Source organism: Dicentrarchus labrax, unplaced genomic scaffold (genome assembly GCF_905237075.1).
Source record: "Dicentrarchus labrax unplaced genomic scaffold, dlabrax2021, whole genome shotgun sequence".
Taxonomy (NCBI): Eukaryota; Metazoa; Chordata; class Actinopteri; family Moronidae; genus Dicentrarchus; species Dicentrarchus labrax.
In genome coordinates this window covers 1,429,680-1,447,151 of record NW_026136715.1, presented here as the reverse complement: position 1 = coordinate 1,447,151, position 17,472 = coordinate 1,429,680, and the positions used below count along the sequence as shown (strand labels likewise).

At 38.9% G+C, this 17,472-nt stretch overlaps 1 protein-coding gene across 29 annotated transcripts in view; it reads right to left on the bottom strand.

The window, feature by feature from the left end:
• The window catches only part of LOC127378057 (NACHT, LRR and PYD domains-containing protein 12-like), a 45,790-nt gene that overhangs the window by 13,729 nt on the left and 14,589 nt on the right, over nt 1–17,472 (bottom strand). For 11 of the 29 annotated variants that reach the window (XR_007887805.1, XR_007887806.1, XM_051426566.1 and 8 more), the window contains exons 1-4: nt 4,348–4,444; nt 3,356–3,494; nt 2,759–2,878; nt 966–1,201 (exon numbers count right to left, since the gene is read on the bottom strand). The exons of 6 other annotated variants lie outside the window; for them this stretch is intronic. Coding sequence is in view for 21 of the 23 variants with exons in the window: in XM_051426566.1 (XP_051282526.1) it covers nt 966–1,201; nt 2,759–2,878; nt 3,356–3,494; nt 4,348–4,399 (547 nt within the window). In the remaining 2 variants the exon portion in view is untranslated. Of the gene's footprint in view, nt 1–965; nt 1,202–2,758; nt 2,879–3,355; nt 3,495–3,767; nt 4,274–4,347; nt 4,445–17,472 lie in introns of those variants that run through there. 12 more of the 29 variants (XM_051426553.1, XM_051426563.1, XM_051426567.1 and 9 more) reach the window with 8 other exon arrangements.

Here is a 17,472-nt window from a genome sequence, read left to right as displayed (position 1 = left end):
TTCTTTTCCACTCCTGCATGCACACACTGATCTGAGTCTCTCACACAACCCGCCCCAACCCTTTCTGTTTCTCTCTCCTCTCTCTGTTTACTGTCTTCAGCAGTAAGTTTCATAAAGTTTCAATAAACAACACGCGTTGGTATGTTTTCAGCCACATCAGCAGGTGAGCTGCGTGTGGAGGAGGCTTGTTACTTATTAGGTAGCCTACCAAAACAACTGAAACCAACATGGTACCAAATGACAATGGCAAATGCTTGCTCATGGTGGGAAGTTGAGTGTCTTTTATAAGAGACTAGATCTGCTCTATTTGAAAAGTGTCCTGAGATTTGGTGCTATACAAATAGAAAAGAATAGAATAAAAATACTAATATATATATATATATATATATATATATATATATATAGTTTGGTTTTATGATAGAGCCCCCTGTTTTTGCATTAATCAGTCAGAATGCAGTTTGTTATCTGACTGCACAGAAGGAGAAACTAAATCTAAAGTGTAAAGCAGTCACTGTTATACCACAGGCACACTAACAGACAGAAAGCAGCCGGAGACACAACAGCCCACATCAGCTTTCCTGCTAATGTCTCCTTCTTCGCTAACTTACAAACACAGTTTCCCATTCCTTACGTAAACTATGGCTACACTCAACCGTCTGATCTCTCCTGTCACAGTTTCATAATGAAGCAAAACATTTTTCACACTTCTCTCCGACATTGTGTTTTATGCGGTTACTTCAGCAAAGAATCTCTCACTTACAGTACAAATGTCTGCGATCGATTAACTACAGTCTCCCCTCACTCTGTTCCTCCTGTACATTCTACTGTCTCACTGCTTTGCAAAAAAACTGTTAAATTTCAGTTGGACTGTAAATATTAATAAAGATCTTAAATGGCTGTGCTGTACGACACCACAAATGTATTAAAACAAGTAGTGACTTCAGCAGACAGGTATACAGTCTTACCTTGTACAGTGCTGGTCTGACTGTCTGTCTGCAGTCCAGGTCTTCTTCTGGATCTTTCTCCACACTGGGGACAGGAGGAGTCTCCTGGTGAACCAGACTGGTCCCAGTATGAGGTGATGCACTGTCTGCAGAACCAGTGTCCACAGCTGGTAGAGACTGGATCCTTCAGGACGTCCTGACACAAAACACAGCAGGACAGCTGCTCCTCCTCAGGACCAAGACTCCTCTTCCTCTCTCTGTGGAGACATTTCTTTATTAGTCAACTGATTTGTTGACTGTAGTTAAAAATATCAACATTTGTCCATTGAGTGTGTAGAAGCTCAGATGGTCACAGAGAACAGTACAAGTCTCGTTACTTTTCTGTTTGAGTTCAGCATTCAGTCTGTAATGAAAATGATTCATTTTATTTCCTTTTATTTTCAAATTTAGTGATCTGCCTGTAATTTGTCATTAATACAAACTCAACACTTCCTGCAGTTATTTCAGTTAAAGTCCTCCATTAAAGAGAGCTGATTATGTCCTTTACTGTTTTACAGTCTCTTTGGGCAGATTAGCAGTTGGTTAAGTTTGGACTGAGGTTAGAATTTGTTTAATAAACTGAGGTAGACCAACAGTGTCAGACACACAGCATGTAACAATGGTATAATCTGACCTCACAGCCCTTTACAAGCCAATATATCAATGTAGTAGAGTCACAAAAACCAATGATATCAGTTTGATGCTCTGTTTAATGTGGGATATATTTCTTTCTTTCTTTCTACAATACTCAGCCTGCTCTGTTCCTCATCCTGAATAAATGAAGTATTTTGACTAATTCTTTTTTTTCTCCACACCAGGACTGTATCATCTATTCACTGCAATTTTAGCATATTTTATCTTTATAGTATTTGAATATAATATCATACACATTTGCTTCATATAATGCATTAAGTTTTGTTTATGAACTTGAAATCTGATATGGTGATAAATGGGCCAACCTTCACACACAGCCAAATCTAGTTACTTTACTTGATCCCCTTTACTGACTACTTTCCCTCTTCTACTGTGGAGAACATCTCCTCAGCCTCCTGGTCCTCTCTGCTGCTGCCACAGCTGCCAACAAATAACTCTTCTTCTGCATTTAGAGGCTTTGCTCTTCAGTGCTGTCAAAGTTTGTTTCACAAAGTTTGTCCTACCCACCCCATTCGTTTTGTTTTCTCTTGATGTTATTAACTGCAGCATGTTCCTGCAGTTTTCCTCATGTCCTTACTTAATTTACATATATCCCAGAATGCAATGAAAGTGTCAGCTAGTAATGCCAAAATCTAAAAGGTCTAAAAATGAATTTACTTCATAGTTTGAACGTCATTTCCTGTAGAATATGGATTCAAATGTGAGTTTGAAAATATATCAATATGATCAAGTGTATAGAAATTAAGGTTACAAAATTATTTTTAAAATACAAAGATGTGACATTATCGGTTATTTTATTGGCTGAAAAAAACAACAAACAATCCATAAGAACTGATTCCAGATTCATCTGCTTGCTCACAACAGATTTTTGAATAACTGTAAATCTTTACAGTGACTTCAACATGAAAGAGAAAATATATTTTCTTGTTCTCAGGTGTTTTGCTGCTGAAGTACAATCAGCAGTTTGTGGCCATAAAATCCAGATTAAGATCCATCCTAGTTTGAAACAGTATCTGCACAAATAACTCTGCATTAATATAAATCTTTTAACAGAACATTTAATCTTCATCCTCAATTCATCATCTTCATCAGGTCAGTTTACAGTAAAAACAGTCTCTTACTGTGCGTCTGAGGGTCCAGGGTCATTGCTGAACAATGGAGGAAGATGTTTGGAACAGTCACTCTTCATAGACAGACAGCTGGACACTGGAGACTCTGCTCTCTGTCTGTTGGACTGAACTCTGCAAACACCAACATGTTTATATTCATATTGCCTGAATCCTTGATAAATTCTAAGATGATAAAGTCATTCAGGAAGCTCTAAATACACAAACTGCTGTCAGTGTTTCCTCTGTGTTGATTTTGGAGCGGTGGCCCGCCACTGTTAAATATCTGCTGCCACGGTATTAGAAATGGGGCAGACGCACAATGTAGTCACGGTTGCCTTTTAAATGATCCTGCCGACATAATGCACCCCCGCTGGCTGCCGCTCACAGTGCAGTTTAACAACAAGTAGAACTATTCAGAGGTTATTGGGGCTGTCCAGTTTAACTCCACATACTGTTGTGTTGATGGAGCTTATTGTCAAAACAGTCGCTTTCTTCCAAATCAACTATTAAACTAACAGCTCCGATACTGAGTAAGAAATCTGATACTTTGTCTTCATTCTCAATTCATCGTCTTCATCAGGCCAGCTTAGAGTAAAAACAGTCTCTTACTGTTGGTCTGAGGGTCCAGGTTCATTACTGAAGTCTGGAGGTTCAGGTTTGGAACGGTCACTCTTCATAGACAGACAGCTGGACACTGGAGACTCTGCTCTGTCCTCCTCTTCCTCCACACAAACACTCATCTTCTGATCTGAAGAAAAACAAGTTTGTTCAAGAGTCACACGCATAAACAGGAAGTAACACACACACACACACACACACACACACACACACAGAGTGAGAACTCCACCTCATTTTTCTTTCAGTCTGTGTTTGTTTTTAGGTTACAGTAAGTTTAATGTGTATTATTCAGTCAATCAGACAGCACAGATCAAACTGTAGAGTTCATTCTAACATTTCTTTCCTTCGCAGTCCACAGGGAGAAAACTCAGTAACATAATAATAATGTTGTATTAACACTCACCCTGCCTCAGACTTCAGTTTTACTCTGTCTGCTCTGTCGACTCAAAATGGAGTCTGACTGAACACTTTCACTTTCAGGTTCCCTCCCTGTCCTCATGTACCTGGATCACCTGCAGTGTAGCTCCTCCCCTCTCCATTTACAGGAAATCACCTTATCTGTGTGTGTGTGTGTGTGTGTGTGTGTGTGTGTGTGTGTGTGTGTGTGTGTGTGTGTGAGTGTGTGAGTGTGTGTGTGTGTGTGTGTGTGTGTGTGTGTGTGTGTCTGTTGGTTTGAACAGATTGGATAAAAATAAATCTTGGTCAGAATGTCAGTACTTAAATGTTTAAATAATGTAAATACATTTTTCTTCAAATTATAACTAATGGCTAGCTCAAAGCTATCAGCTAACTAAGCCTAGATGTTGTAGTCAGCTGACAGCTATCGTAGCTAACAGCTAACCACACCTAGTTCTTAGTATTGTAGTTAGCAGAGAGGTAACGTAGAAAACAGCTAATTAAGCCGAGTTATCTTAATAAATGTAGTCAACTGACTCAGAGACACTGTGACAGTAACATAATAATAATGTTGTATTAACACTCACCCTGTCTCAGACTCCAGTTTCCCTCCGTCTGCTCTGGCAACTCAAAAGTCATTTAACTGGATCACCTGCTCAGTGTGGCTCCTCCCCTCTCCATCTACAGGAAATCACTCATCAATCATTTTGTGTGTGTGTGTGTGTGTGTGTGTGTGTGTGTGTGTGTGTGTGTGTGAGTGTGTGTGTGTGTGTGTGTGTGTGTGTGTGTGTGTGTGTGTGTGTGTGTGGTGCTCACACAGATCAGCTGTTTCCCATGATGTGTTTGAGTGTCTCTCTCGGCTTGAGCAGATTGAATTAAAATACTTTGAGTGATGTTTAGTTTAAGTTGTAACTAGTTTCTAGCTCAAAGCTAACATAGGTAACAGCTAACTAACTGCTATATAATTAAAGTTGAGTTATTTAAAGCTATAGAAAGAAGCTTTCTGTCGTTATCTTGGCTTCACTGTTGAGCAGTGTGTGGATGACGTCCAGCTATATACAGTCTATGATCTCTGAATGAAGGAACTGCTCACTACTGTGAAACATTCAGAGTATATTTCAACCTGTGCTGATCACAGTCTAATTATCAGTCTGTATATGTGTAGTATTGTCACAGAGGAAAGTCAATCCAACAATCATTCATGTGATTTTCTTTATAAACCAACAACAAGTGTTACTGATGACTAGAAGCTGGACTAAAATGAACACACTGCATTAAAAACACAACAAACACAACCAGCCATGAGGTCAGAGATAATCTGGCAGTAAAGGACTGAATGAATGCAACTGTTTTATAAAGACATTCACTCATTCACAAGATCCAGAGATCCAGACTGCACTACAAAAGATGGTCTTAAATCTTTAATCTCTTCTCCACTGTCTGTCTGTCTGTCTGTCTGTCTGTCTCTCTGTCTGTCTGTCTGTCTGCTAGATACAATCACTGTCCTACAGGGGCTGCAGTGGTTCAGGAGGCAGAGTGGATTGGAACCACAGGGTTGGCAGTATGATATATCTTCTACTGTGTAACGACAGTGTAAAGAGGGTTTTCCTACCTTGAACAGACGCTCTGCTGTTACTGAACAAACATGTCGCAGCTTTGTTCTGGGAGAAATTCATCAGAGAGATTCTGCTGCAGTTGTTTAACAATGAAACTTGATGAAAATGATTTCACTGAATAATAAAGATGTTGAGTGTTACTGTGAATCAGGTAGCACATAGAAACGTTTACAGAGGTCCATGAATGTGCGACTGTTTCACGTAGAGTCTGACAGCAGCTGCTTATCCAAATGTTTATATTCAAAAGTCTTTAGCACAGATATCAGCAATTTATATATTTTTATATTTATTCTAAATCTATTATCTTTCTATTTATTAATTTGACATGTTGAGGTCTGTTTGTATGTGACATTCATGTATGTGACATTTTATTGTAACAGCAAAATAATTAAATGTGTTTAATGACAATAGTACGGAAGCCCTTAAGGGAAACCGATTTTCTTTATCTTTAAACACAAGTGGAAAAACATTTAAATCATTTTAGTTTATGTTTATCAACTTGTGAAAACAGGTGAAAAGTGCAAACTTGGAAAATGATCTTGACTTTCAAAGATAAATACAAATTTAAAACTTATAAAAAAGACCACAAGAAATAAAAGAATCCACTTGTCTTTCAGGGCTTCTGTACAATTGTCTTCATGAACCTGTGATAATGTGGAAAGCTCAATAAACTGAACTAACAAACTTATTTTCATTCATTCATCAAATGCCTCATTTATCATCAGTGAGTTATTATGGCAGCCTGAATGTGCTGAGAATAAAGGAGGTTTCTGCTTTCAGCATATTCTGCTTCAGTTTCTGACTCCAATAATAAGAATCAGAGGATTTAATCAGAACCAGAATCATCAACAAGCAGAATCAGAACTGGAGTCAACTGTAATTATTACTGAGGAGAAAACTGACCCACAGATGTTAAAATCACCAAACCTCAGCTGGAAAACTGGAAACGTTTTAATAAATGTTTTTATTCTGTAACTTTATCAAATCTGTCAAATCTGAGTCTTCATGGTTCCTCTGAGGTCTCATCACTCCCAACAATTCATATATTCTCATTTTTATATTCAATAGAAGACAATTAATAATTCACATTAAGCACAATTAACTTTTGGCTCACACAGTTCATTTATAATAATCCTGGCCTCACCGTTAATCTTTTCATTTATATGATTTCAGATTCTGTTTATTCTTGTTGATTTCTCAGCAGCTCAGATTAAACTTCAGTGTTTTGGGGTAAGAAATAAATCTTTGTTGTAGTTTGATGATGGCTGCTTGGTTCTCCTGTCTGTTGATAATGAAACTAACAAACAAAACAAACTGAGAATAGAATTATTAGCTTAGCTTAATTTGTGCATCATCTTATCTAAACTATCATATCTATACACATACATGTGATTACAACACCTTCCACCTCAGCACATGTTTCTGTACGTGCAGATTCAGTCATTGTCATGTTTGCCCAATTCCATCAGCTTATCTGCAGTTTACATTTAAGATGGATTTACATTTGTTGGTCCTGTGGTCTGTTAAAGCCCATTTGTGTGTCCTCATAAACTGGACGTGTGAACTTCTCTAAACTGAGCTGCTGTCTCCTGCAGTGGGAAGCTAACTGCCACTAGAGGTCCCCATATCTACAATTTAAGTTTATCCTGTTGCAGATCTGCTTCAACTAAACTTCAACTTAAACTTCATGCTTTCACAAGTGTTTGCATGGATTTCAGTTCCAACCCTATTTGAACAAGAGGCACAGCTGGACAAACACACAAAGGGCTGAATATGTGGTTTGAGGTTTCTAAAGCCAATCCTGCAGTTTGTGTTGGTACGGCCCTGTTAGTTAGCACTTACTGCTGTCAGTCCTTTTTTATTAACAACTTCAGTCTGTGATACACATGTCATTGTCCACACTCCTTTGCAGACCGGTGCATTGGTGTACACTGACATTACAGGTCATGTGGTTTCTATGTTGTGGTGATTGGTGCAGCACAAGTGTTTCTAAGTGTCTCCCGGTGACGATATCTCCATGTTCTGTTCCTTACAGATCGTCTCCTGGTCTATATAAAAAAGGGAGCAGATGAGCCAAATATGAGCTTTTGCAGCCACTAGAGCTTGTCCAACTATTCCAAACAAGTATTTCACAGGCTTTATGTTTCTGATAGATTGGATGTTTCTACATCAGATTTACCTTCCATCTCACTGAGAACAGCAGGTAATATACAGCACATACACTAAATAAGACCAGGGCTTAGAACACTAAGGTGGACCTTATTAAATAGGCTACCCTTTGAAGACAAAACTAATTATTTCTCACATTAAATTTTATAAACATATCAAAGTGCATATGAGACAGGTGTGATAGACAAAACTAATCTGACTGCCCATAAAGGCAGTGATTCATTATGTCTACTGGTGTTTTTAAGCCCATGATAAGCATTTCTGCATGAACATATAACTACAATTATTTTACTTTGATTTCACACTGTGAGAAACTGTTTGAGTCTTTCTGTGGCGTTTGTCGTGATTATCTTCCTGCAGTCAGTAGGAATTAATATTATTGGTTTCACTAAACATTAAGAAATCAGTTTATGTATGGGAAACAGCAGACTAAATGTGAATGTGCACACACAATTGTATGATTTGCTGAAACTTTAAAAAAAATAAAAATAACAGTAAGATTGTCAGATGTTGAATATCTAAAGTCAGAATTAAGACATAAATCAAAAAGTGAGATTTATTTATTTACTGTATTTGTTTATTTTAAAAGCCCATATTTATCATTAATCCAGATGTGTAACACTTAGAAGGAAACCATTCAAACTATTTTGTGAATATCTGTGTTAAAGGAGAAAAGTCTGTAACACTAAGGTTTCAAGATTCAAGAGGTTTATTGGCATATGTACAGTAAATAACACAGTGGTTTAAACGTACAATGAAAGACTTGAAAAAAAATGACTCCCCTAGGCAACACACAAATAGAAGAATAGAATAAAGGTAAAAATATAAAAATATAAAATATGAAATATAAAATATAACTAAAATATAACTTACAACTGTACTGTTTAAGAGTCTGATGGCCTGGGGGTAGAAACTGTTAGAGAGTCTTTTTGTCCTTGGTTTCACAGTCCTGTAGTCCTGACGGCAGAAGTGTAAAGAGACTGTGTTGTGGTTGTGTATTGTGAAAGTGCCTCAGAGCAAGGCAGCAAAATCAACCTGCTCACAACTGAATTTCATTTAAAGGGAAAATCAACCTGAAGTAACCTTTTATTTTGAAAGTCTGTTTCCTCCTCAGCTGTATACATTTTTAATATAAAACAATGTGTTCTATGTATTATTTTGTCAGCTCAGAACACTTTGTGTCATTAAGCTTTAACATAAAGTGAAGATTTTCTGATTAAACTGTAAATGTTCTGACACATTAAAGTGGAGTCTGTTCTCATAAGAACCTTAAAGATCATTCTGTTGATCAATGTTCAGACTGAAAACTGTCCTCTGCATACAAACTAAACAGTTACACAGATTAATGAAACAGTTTCTGACTAACTGAAGATCTCTGAAATGAAACACAAACTGGAAGTTTCTTTTCATTTCTCACACTGACTGAACAGAAATCAATTCGTTCCCAGTTGAACCAGAATAAAGCTCCAGTCAGACAGGATGAACATCACAGGAGGTGGAGAATTAAATCTCCATTGACCTCAGTGACTGAACTCCTTGCTCAGGACTCATTTATAAACGCTGCCTACGCACAGAAGAAGGCCAACAATGCCACCTTCCAAGCTAACTTTGGGATTCAAAGAAAAACTTGACGGGAGAAGGTGCGGTCCTTCATGGAAACTCTGAGCCATGTGTTCACTCAGAAACTGGAGAAATGAGAAAGTGGCAGCAGGATGAAATACGAGAAACAAGCTGAAACTGATTTCACTGTCAAATAAATCATCATGTATGAAGAGTTTCTTCTTACAGTGAATAAACAGCTGATTGATTGATACCTTCTGAAGTCCAATATGACATTTATTCTCATCAATAATAAAGTTAACATTAAAAACTTCCTGTATTTTGGAACCTGAATGTTGGCAGGTTTTGTCTCAACCTCTCCAACAACAACTTTGATTTCACACTGTGAGAAACTGTTTGAGTCTTTCTGTGGCGTTTGTTCTGATTGTCTTCCTGCAGTCAGTAGGAATGAATATTCATTTGCTTTCACTGAACATTTCAGGTTCCCACTCGTTTAAGAAATCAGTTTCCAGAAGTTTTTCTTCACAATACAGGACAGCACTTGTTCACACAGTTTGCTTTCATGGGGTTTGTCTGTTCTCACTACAGCTGATTCTCCTGCTTTCTGAATACAGTTTATCTCTAACAGTAACATTCATTTGGCCACAGCACAGGCTAAAATACAATGAAATGTTTCCAGGACAACAGAGATTATTTCCAGGATATTTGGTCAGTTGAATCAATTTGCAGGAAAACTAGTCTGTAAATTCCCAGGTTTTCCAGGATGCCTGGGAATGCTGCTGTTTATAGGCAGATATGGGCGAAACATGAAGCTCACAAAACAACAATCAACATTTAGAGTTGATTTATTAATGGGAACTGGTTCAGGACGTGTGTGTGCAGTTTGGTATAAATATGTTTTTATCCTCTCCTATGTACAGTTTGAACTCTGACCTTAGTGATCCACTGATAGTTCACCACTGATCCAACACCTGATAGTCAGAACTTCTAATTGATTTATATACTGATCATTAATGATTATAATGTCTACTACAATCTATAGTTAATCAGTTCTGATGATTTTACACATTGATAACCAAAGAAATCCTATTTTTCACATTAACAGGTGTTACGGCCGCCACTGGCTGCCCTTCAGTGTGGATTTATTATTTGTTTCCATGAGTGATGCTGCCGGGTATGCCAATTCAGCTGTGATCCCCTGTCGAGGATTGGTCCTTCTTGAGCTGAGACCGCCTACTTCCTGGTTACTGTTCCCTGGCATCTGTGATTGGTGTGGCTGTGATTTGACTGAACCTACCAATCAGCAGTCTTCAATCAACCCCAGCTGCACTTAAATAGCCAACATGTGATCAGTTTGCCTCGCTGTTGGTTGCGTACTATTGTGTTTAGGGTGCTTAGAGTGGTTGTATTCCTTTAGTATTGCCTGGCTGTTGCCTGAGTGGTTTCAGTCAGTGTTCTTTGGAATCTTTGGAATTCATTTAGTGTGATTCAGAGTACCTAGAGTTAAACTCCCTTTTGTTTGAGACATTTCAGTTGCAGAATAACTGCTAGTTTGTTTTTGTTCATTGTATTTTTGAGCTTATGGGTGCTGACCTCTTTTTGTTCTTTAGTGTATTTTTGAGCTAAGTAATTGTCATTTATTCTACTTCATTTTGCGTTATTTATCAGCATCTATATAGTCTCCCTTTTTCTGTTACATTTCCTTGTGCAAACACACTCATTAGTTAAATAAACGCCTGATTTTAACCAGAACCTGACCAGTTGTCGTATTCCACCTCATTTACTATCCCAGTTATATGTTACTGCTCTCCATAACGGGCCGGGTCGTAACACAGGATAGAAAATAAAGAATAGCTGACTTTCCTCCATAGTCCAGACAAAGGGGCCGATCACACAGAGACACATCACTAGAAACATGTTACAAAGATTTTCCTGTCATACAGCACGTCTTGGATGTGCTTCTCTCTTGCAGGTCGTGTTTTTCTAGCAAATTCTAGACGCACATAAAGTTAAAAAAATGACTAAATGTGTTAATCTGCAGTTCTGTGCTCAGAATGAATCAGTAGCGACTCTCTTTGTGTCAGAATATCTAATAAAGTTCAGGTGGAGGAGGTCAGACAGTGTGACAGTGGAGCTGATCTCAGAGCAGTTCAGACTGCAGCACTGAGAGTCGTCTCCACTGGTTGTGATTCCTCTGTCAGTCACTGCTGGATGAAGCTCTCCTCTCCACTCTACCTCCCAGTAACATGGCCCAGTCAGAGCTGATGCTGCTGCTTCAACCTCTCTGGATCATCAGGACACAGCGGATCCTCCAACACAACCTCCTTCCTCACCGCTCACGAATAGCGGGGAGGAGAAAAAATTTTTTTTTTCCCCCCTCCCCCCATTCCAGTAAAAAAAGAAAGAGGGAGTTCATTCCATTTCAGAGCAGAAGTGGAGGGGGTGTGTAGTGTAGCCTGCTTCCTTTCAGCTCTCATGTTAACGTATTGGAGTGAACACACTGAGCTGAAGCTCACAGACCTGCACACACTTTGGACATCAAGTCTGCTGACTCTGCAGATTTCACTGAAGAACACAGTGGAAATAAAGTGCTGAGAGTCCCTGAACACATCATTACTGCAAAAACAGAGAGACATTCACTGCCCACTGGAATGATGCATTCACTGCTGTTAGGGTTCAAAGCTGATAAAAACCACAGTCTCAGTCACATTTGAATGTTTCATCTGAAATCTTACAGGACAAATGTGTAAATATTCAAACTATTTGGACAAACAAGAGACAAATGGACAGGTATATATCTGATGTTAAAGGTCCTACATGTTCATACAAAGACTGAACAGCAACACATCAGCTGTGGGTACTGGACTCCAGCAGAGGTCCTGGTCTGTACAAAGACCACATGGTCACTAAATGTAATGATGGTTGTTTGCAGGCTTCAGTCAGACTGATCTCAGAGCTGTGACAAAGACCAACTGATCAGTTGTTTAGTGTAGAAATGAGAGAACAAACAGTGGAGATCAGACTGGATGAATAGGACCACTGTCTCTATACATCTTGTAATGCTGTCAGCTGGAATCCACTTTATTTCCTGAACACATGAACACAACAACAACAGTCGCTTCACATCAACTCAAACACTTGATCACAACAAGCTTCTGGCTCTCTGATTGGCTGACTGTTCTCTGTCTGTCTGTCTGTCTGTCTGTCTGTCTGTCTGTCTGTCTGTCCAATCCTGAAGCCTGTCCCCATTCTCCTCTCACAGCTTCACTGAGGAAAGCAGCAAATACTGGATCTGTGTTTAGTCCAAGACTGCTGGAACCAGCATGGACTGACTCAGACCCTCTACTGACCTCAGAGTCTGCAGTCTACAGTGTGGACTCTTCACAAGATCACACAGCAGCTTCACTCCTGAATCCTTCAGCTCGTTGTAACTCAGGTCCAGTTCTCTCAGATGGGAGGGGTTGGACTTCAGAGCTGAGACCAGAGAAGAACAGCTGATCTCTGACAAACTGCAGGCACTCAATCTGAATAAAGAATAAAATATGTGAGTTTACAATTAAACAGTTTCACAGAAATGTCTGAAACAATCAGACCAGTAGTTATAATGATAATAATTATAATCCTGCTGACAGACAAACACACAAACAGCACCGAAAGCATATCCTTCATGTTTGAGGTAAAAATGGTGTCTGACCTCAGAGTCTCCAGTCTACAGTGTGGACTCTCCAGAAAACCACACAGCAGCTTCACATCTGAATCCTGCAGGTAGTTCTTACTCAGGTCCAGCTCTCTCAGATGGGAGGGGTTGGACTTCAGAGCTGAGACCAGAGAAGAACAGCTGATCTCTGACAAACTGCAGGAACTCAATCTGAATAAAGAATTAAAAATGTAAGTTTACAATTAAACAGTTGAGTCAGGATAACGTTGTTTCACAGAAATATCTGAAAAACAAATACTGAATATATTTGATATTGTCTGATAGTTGGAAATGTGATTATTTATTTTATTCATCATGTTTACTTATTGTTATTATTATTTATTAAGAAAAGGAGACATTTAATGGACCAGATCTCCTCTGACCTCTGATTTCTGGTCTGCTGCCACAATGTTAGTGTGACTTTTGATCTGGAGTCTGCATGCTGTATTTTATTTTGAAAATGAATCGGATTCTCTGTGCTTTGTCTGACTTCCTGCCAATGTGATTTGTTCTGTGCTGCGACACACCAGCCCCCCAGGAAGAGCTTTGGCCCTGGTAGAACAATACTGACTCTGTGTGAGGCCCATGTAGTGACCACGGTATCCGTTTGGGTAACTCACTCTTGGGCTGACTGACATTAACAGACTCTGGTGTTTGCTTGAAAATATTAAATGTCCACAAACAGAAATATGCTCCTACAGCCCGTATGACATGTAAAGTTTCACCATTGCTCAAGTTTGATCTTGTTCTCCTTGGCAGAGCCTCAATAAATTCTGTGTGTCAGTCATCAAGGTCTCCTGAACTCTTCATCGAGTATGACTGGTTCATCTTCTTCACAGTTTCTCCATCACACGTACAATATGTTTTCATTGATCTGCATGATTCTGCTGCATACAGTGATGTTTGAGGTGTGCTGATGCACATGTACCATCAATTCAGATCAATTCAATTCATAATCATTTCTTTATCAGCTCTGTGATTTGGATCTGCTCGAAAAGTTAAATCTGTTCTTCCTTAACCAATACTACACCCTCCCAACAAGTTTCATAACAATCAGACCAGTAGTTATAATAATAATTATTATAATCCTGCTGACAGACAAACACACAAACAGCACAAAAGCATATCCCTCATGTTAAAGGTAAAAATGGTGTCTGACCTCAGAGTCTCCAGTCTACAGTGTGGACTCTCCAGAAAACCACACAGCAGCTTCACTCCTGAATCCTTCAACTCGTCGTCACTCAGGTCCAGCTCTCTCAGATGGGAGGGGTTGGACTTCAGAGCTGAGACCAGAGAAGAACAGCTGATCTCTGACAAACTGCAGTTCCTCAATCTGAATAAAGAATAAAAAATGTGAGTTTAGAAGACAATGTTCCTGCTTGTAATCATTCAGTGTTTAATAATCTGTTCAGAGCTGAAGAAGGTTTACAATGTACAAGTTTAGAAAATGGAAACTCCAAACACCTGAACCCAACAGGATGCAGGTTGCAAACTGTAAAATACAAAGAGTGAAAAAGAGCTCTTGTGATCTCTTTTTCTAGTTCCTGTCAGAATTCGTGCTGCAGCGTTCTGAATTAATTGGAGTGTTTTAATGGACTTATTGGGGCAACCTCATAATAAAGAGTTGCAGTAATCCAGCCTTGAAGTAACAAATGCATGGATTAGTTTTTCTGCATCTGTCTGTGATAGGATGTGTCTAATTTTTGTAATATTACGTAAATGAAAGAAGGCAGTCCTAGAGGTCTGCTTCATGTGGGAGTTAAAAGACAAATCCTGATCAAAGATAACTCCAAGATTCCTGACAGTGGTGCTAGAGGCCAAGGTAATGCCATCTAGAGTAACTATATTTTTAGACACTGAGTCTCTAAAGTTTTTAGGGCCAAGAACAAGAATGTAGTTTTTTTCTGAGTTTAACATCAGAAAATTGCAGCTCATCCAGGATTTTATGTCCTTAAGACATGTTTGTAATTTAGATAATTGATTAATTTCATCGGGCTTGATCGATAGATATAACTACGTATCATCTGCATAACAGTGAAAGTTAATGGAGTGATTCCTAATAATGTTGCCTAAAGGGAGCATATATAAAGTAAATAGTATTGGTCCAAGTACAGAACCTTGTGGAACTCCATGACTAACTGTAGTATTTATTGAAGATTCATCGTTAACATGTACAAACTGCGAACAATCTGATAAATATGACTTAAACCAGCTTAGTGCGGTTCCTTTAATACCAATTTGATGCTCAAGTCTCTGTCACAGAATATTATGGTCAATGGTGTCAAATGCAGCACTAAGATCTAATAATACAAGTACAGAGACAAGTCCATTGTCAGAAGCAATCAGAAGGTCATTATTAACTTTAATCAAATAAACTATTGTTATGTAGAAAGTCACACAACTCTTTGGCGACTACTTTCTCCAGAATCTTAGAGAGGAAGGAGAGGTTAGAGATTGGTCTATAGTTGGCTAAAACCCCTGGGTCAAGAGTGGGCTTTTTAAGAAGCGGTTTAATTACAGCTACTTTAAAGGACTGTGGTACATATCCTGATAATAAAGAGAGATTAATCATATCCAGTAAAGAATTTTCGTTTCAATTCCTTCTTGGCCTCTTCCAGTGTTCCGAAGTTCACCACCGTTTCTCCGTCGTCCACACAGAGAATAGCTAGGCCTCGGAAAAATGTCTTAATCTTCTGTTGGTGTAGTCACTCTGTCAGCGGCCGAAACACAGCTCTCCTCGAAGTTGTGCTGACTTGTCCGGAACCACTCTGAAGTCGCATCCATCTGATTTCTTCTTGGACTCCTTCAGGATTTCATGTTTCTTCTGGAAATTATACAGTTTGAAGATAATTGCTCTAGGGTGTTTGTGCGCCTCTTTCCTTGACCCGACACGGTGAGCTCTTTCAAAGTCCTCCTCTTTTAAATCCAGGCTCCATTTCTCCTCAAAAATGTCAATCAAAAAGGGGATCATTTGAGTATCTTTCTCCGCGTCTTCTGGTACATTCAGGATTCTCAGATTATTTTGCCAGTTTCGATTTTCGAGCTGGTCGATGTACTCCACAGCCTGGTCTAATTTCTTCTCCAGTTCAGTGACTCGCGTTTTCTGCGCTTCTATGTCTACTTCATTGTCATGAGTTTTTCCGGTCAGCGTCTCCACGTTTTTATCTAGCGAGTTTACTCTCAGTAACATAGTGTCCAACAGTTGTTTCGTTGAAGTGTTACTCTCCAGTATTTTGTCCAATTTTGCGTCCATCTCGTCAAGTCTAGTATTCATACATACTGTGGTGGTTTGCCTCGCAGCTGCTCCTCCTGATTTCAGTTTGTCTTTACCAGGTTCTCCCATGCTGGATTTTCTCCAGTTCACTTGCCGGTTTGATCTAGTCACTCATCAAAAAGGTCTCAAGAGTGATCTGTGCCGGTGTCAGAATTATTTGTTATAAATTTCTCAAAAGTTAGTTTGAAATTAATGGGTTTTAAGCGTAGTTAATCCATTTGGTTAAAATCCCGTCAGGAGCGCTCAGCCCTTCCGACCTCCTGCGTCACGCATGTGTCTTAAATCCTGGCTTTCCCTATTTAGTGGTGTAGAGGGACAGTGGTAGGACCTCCAGGATATTTCAGCTGTACATTAACATTAGTTTTCTTCTTGTTGTGTGCAATGTGGTGTAATTCTTGTGATTCTGTTAGATTAATCGTGCTGTTTTAAATTTATCTTTCTTAGTCTTTTGCAATATGTATTTTTGTATTTCATGTTTTTGTGATACTCTCACCTTTGTAAAATATATAAAACACTTTGAAATGAGAAAAGGACAAAAGTTAAGACTGTGACAGCACGTGACGGGTCATGTTACCCAGATGCAGCATAGTTGGCACTCATGCAATTTAACTGAGTGAACCTGAGGACGCTTCAAGAAAAACATGTTGTTCAATCTTTAATAAATCACAGTAAAGTCACTCCAGTGTGCAGTGGTTAATTCTGATGTTTTACTACATGGTCCTGTGACCTACCAGCTGACTGCTGTTGGCTGTGCATGGGGAGTTTACCACTGAATATAGTTGTTATTGTCTGATAGTTGAAATAGAGATTATTTATTTATTGTCATCATTTATTTTAAAACCCATGATGGGGAATATAAGATAAAATACAGAGTGAATTATTCAGTGTAGATTCTTTTTGTTATATGAAGGTTTTAAATGTGGAGATCAACATTGCTCTGCCACAGTCAATGGACTAAACCACCGAAGAAGAAAACAGACTTTAGGAATAAGATACTCAGTGTGGATCAGTATAATATCAGCCTTATGTCTGCACTTTACTGTCAGCACAACTTACACATCACATTCATCTCAGCACAGAAATAAAACATGGTGTCTGACCTCAGAGTCTCCAGTCTACAGTGTGGACTCTCCAGAAAACCACACAGCAGCTTCACTCCTGAATCCTGCAGGTTGTTGTTGTTACTCAGGTCCAGTTCTCTCAGATGGGAGGGGTTGGACTTCAGAGCTGAGACCAGAGAAGAACAGCTGATCTCTGACAAACTGCAGAAACTCAATCTGAATAAAGAATAAAAGATGTGAGTTTAGAAGACAATGTTCCTGCTTGAAATCATTCAGTGTTTAATAATCTGTTCAGAGCTGAAGAAGGTTTAGAACGTGCAAGTTTAGAAAATGGA